The sequence below is a fragment of the Calidris pugnax genome, unplaced genomic scaffold, assembly GCF_001431845.1.
Source record: "Calidris pugnax isolate Ruff unplaced genomic scaffold, ASM143184v1 scaffold880, whole genome shotgun sequence".
NCBI classification, from domain to species: Eukaryota; Metazoa; Chordata; class Aves; order Charadriiformes; family Scolopacidae; genus Calidris; species Calidris pugnax.
In genome coordinates, this window is record NW_015094501.1 from 71,623 (window position 1) to 73,357 (window position 1,735).

The 1,735-nt window shown below is 73.1% G+C and overlaps 1 protein-coding gene across 1 annotated transcript in view; it reads right to left on the minus strand.

The window, feature by feature from the left end:
* Positions 1-1,735, minus strand: part of LOC106900781 (neurexin-2-like) — a 29,144-nt gene that overhangs the window by 3,879 nt on the left and 23,530 nt on the right. Inside the window, exon 5 of the mRNA XM_014962917.1 lies at positions 1,308-1,734. Coding sequence (XP_014818403.1) covers positions 1,308-1,734 — 427 coding nt within the window. The remainder of the gene's footprint in view (positions 1-1,307; position 1,735) is intronic.

Sequence of the window (1,735 nt, forward strand, 5' to 3'; positions counted from 1 at the left end):
CCCAGGGGTTTAGGGGGTCCCCCGCCACCCACCGGTCTCGCAGCGGGGTCCCAGGAAGCCGGGTACCCCCTCCCCACCCCCCCTTTCCCAGGGACACCCTCCCCAGGGGATCCAGGCTACTGGGGGGGACTTGGGCATCTCGGGGGGCACCCAGGGATTCGGGGGGGCACCCAGGGGTCCAGGGGGGGTCCCCGCCACCCACTGGTCTCGCAGCGGGGTCCCAGGAAGCAGGGTAACCCCTCCCCACCCCCCCAGGGGACCTGGATTATTGGGGGGGGACTCGGGCATCTGGGGGAGCACCCAGGGGTCTGGGGGGACACCCAGGGATTCGGGGGGGGTCCCCGCCACCCACTGGTCTCACAGCGGGGTCCCAGGCATCCATGCACCCCCTTTCCCAGGGACACCCCCCTAGGAGACCCAGGCTACTGGGGGGAACTCGGGCATCTGGGGGTGCACCCAGGGATTCGGGGGGGGCACCCAGGGGTTTAGGGGGGGTCCCCGCCACCCACCAGTCTCGCAGCGGGGTCCCAGGAGGCCGGGTACCCCCTCCCCACCCCCCAGGGGACTCAGGCATTGGGGGTCACCCAGGGGTCCGGGGGGTCACCCAGGGATTCAGGGGGGACTCAGGGATTTGGGGAGGCACCCAGGGGTTCAGGGGGTCCCCCGCCACCCACCGGTCTCGCAGCGGGGTCCCAGGAAGCAGGGTAACCCCTCCCCACCCCCCAGGGGACTCAGGATATTGGGGTGCACCCAGGCTAGTGGGGGGGACTCAGGGGTCCGGGGGGGCACCCAGGGATTTGGGGGTGCACCCAGGGGTCCGGGGGGCCACCCAGGGGTTTAGGGGGTCCCCCGCCACCCACCGGTCTCGCAGCGGGGTCCCAGGAAGCAGGGTACCCCCTCCCCACCCCCCCTTTCCCAGGGACACCCTCCCCAGGGGATCCAGGCTACTGGGGGGGACTTGGGCATCTCGGGGGGCACCCAGGGATTCGGGGGGGCACCCAGGGGTCCAGGGGGGGTCCCCGCCACCCACTGGTCTCGCAGCGGGGTCCCAGGAAGCAGGGTAACCCCTCCCCACCCCCCAGGGGACCCAGGCATTGGGGGTCACCCAGGGGTCCGAGGGGGCACCCAGGGATTTGGGGGGACACCCAGGGGTCCAGGGGGGGTCCCCATCTCCCACCGGTCTCGCAGCGGGGTCCCAGGAAGCAGGGTAATCCCTCCCCACCCCCCAGGGGTCCCAGGGATCTGTGCACCCCCTTTCCCAGGGACACCCTCCCCAGGGGACCCAGGATACTGGGGGGGAATCGGGCGTCTGGGGGTGCACCCAGGGATTCGGGGGGTCCCCCGCCACCCACCGGTCTCGCAGCGGGGTCCCAGGAAGCCGGTGCCCAGGCAGTCGCAGATGAAGCGGTTCCAGCCCTCGCGGCAGAGCCCCCCGTTGTGGCAGGGGCCGCTGGCGCAGTGTCGGGGGGGCTCGCGGGCGCAGAAGGGGGTGACCCCCGGGGCCCCCCGCGTCTCGGCCAGGCGCCGCACGTCCCAGCTGCGGCCGTCCACGAAGAGGTCGCGCAGGCAGCCCACGAAGCCGTAGCGCAGGAACGCCGTCCAGAGCTCGGGGGGCAGCGGGGGGCCCCCCCGGGCCTCGGGCAGCCCCCCCAAATACAGCTCCGCCTCCAGGTCCAGCACCTCGTTCTCCCCGCTGGCCAGGAAAGGGGTGCTGCGGCTGTTCACCGACACCAGG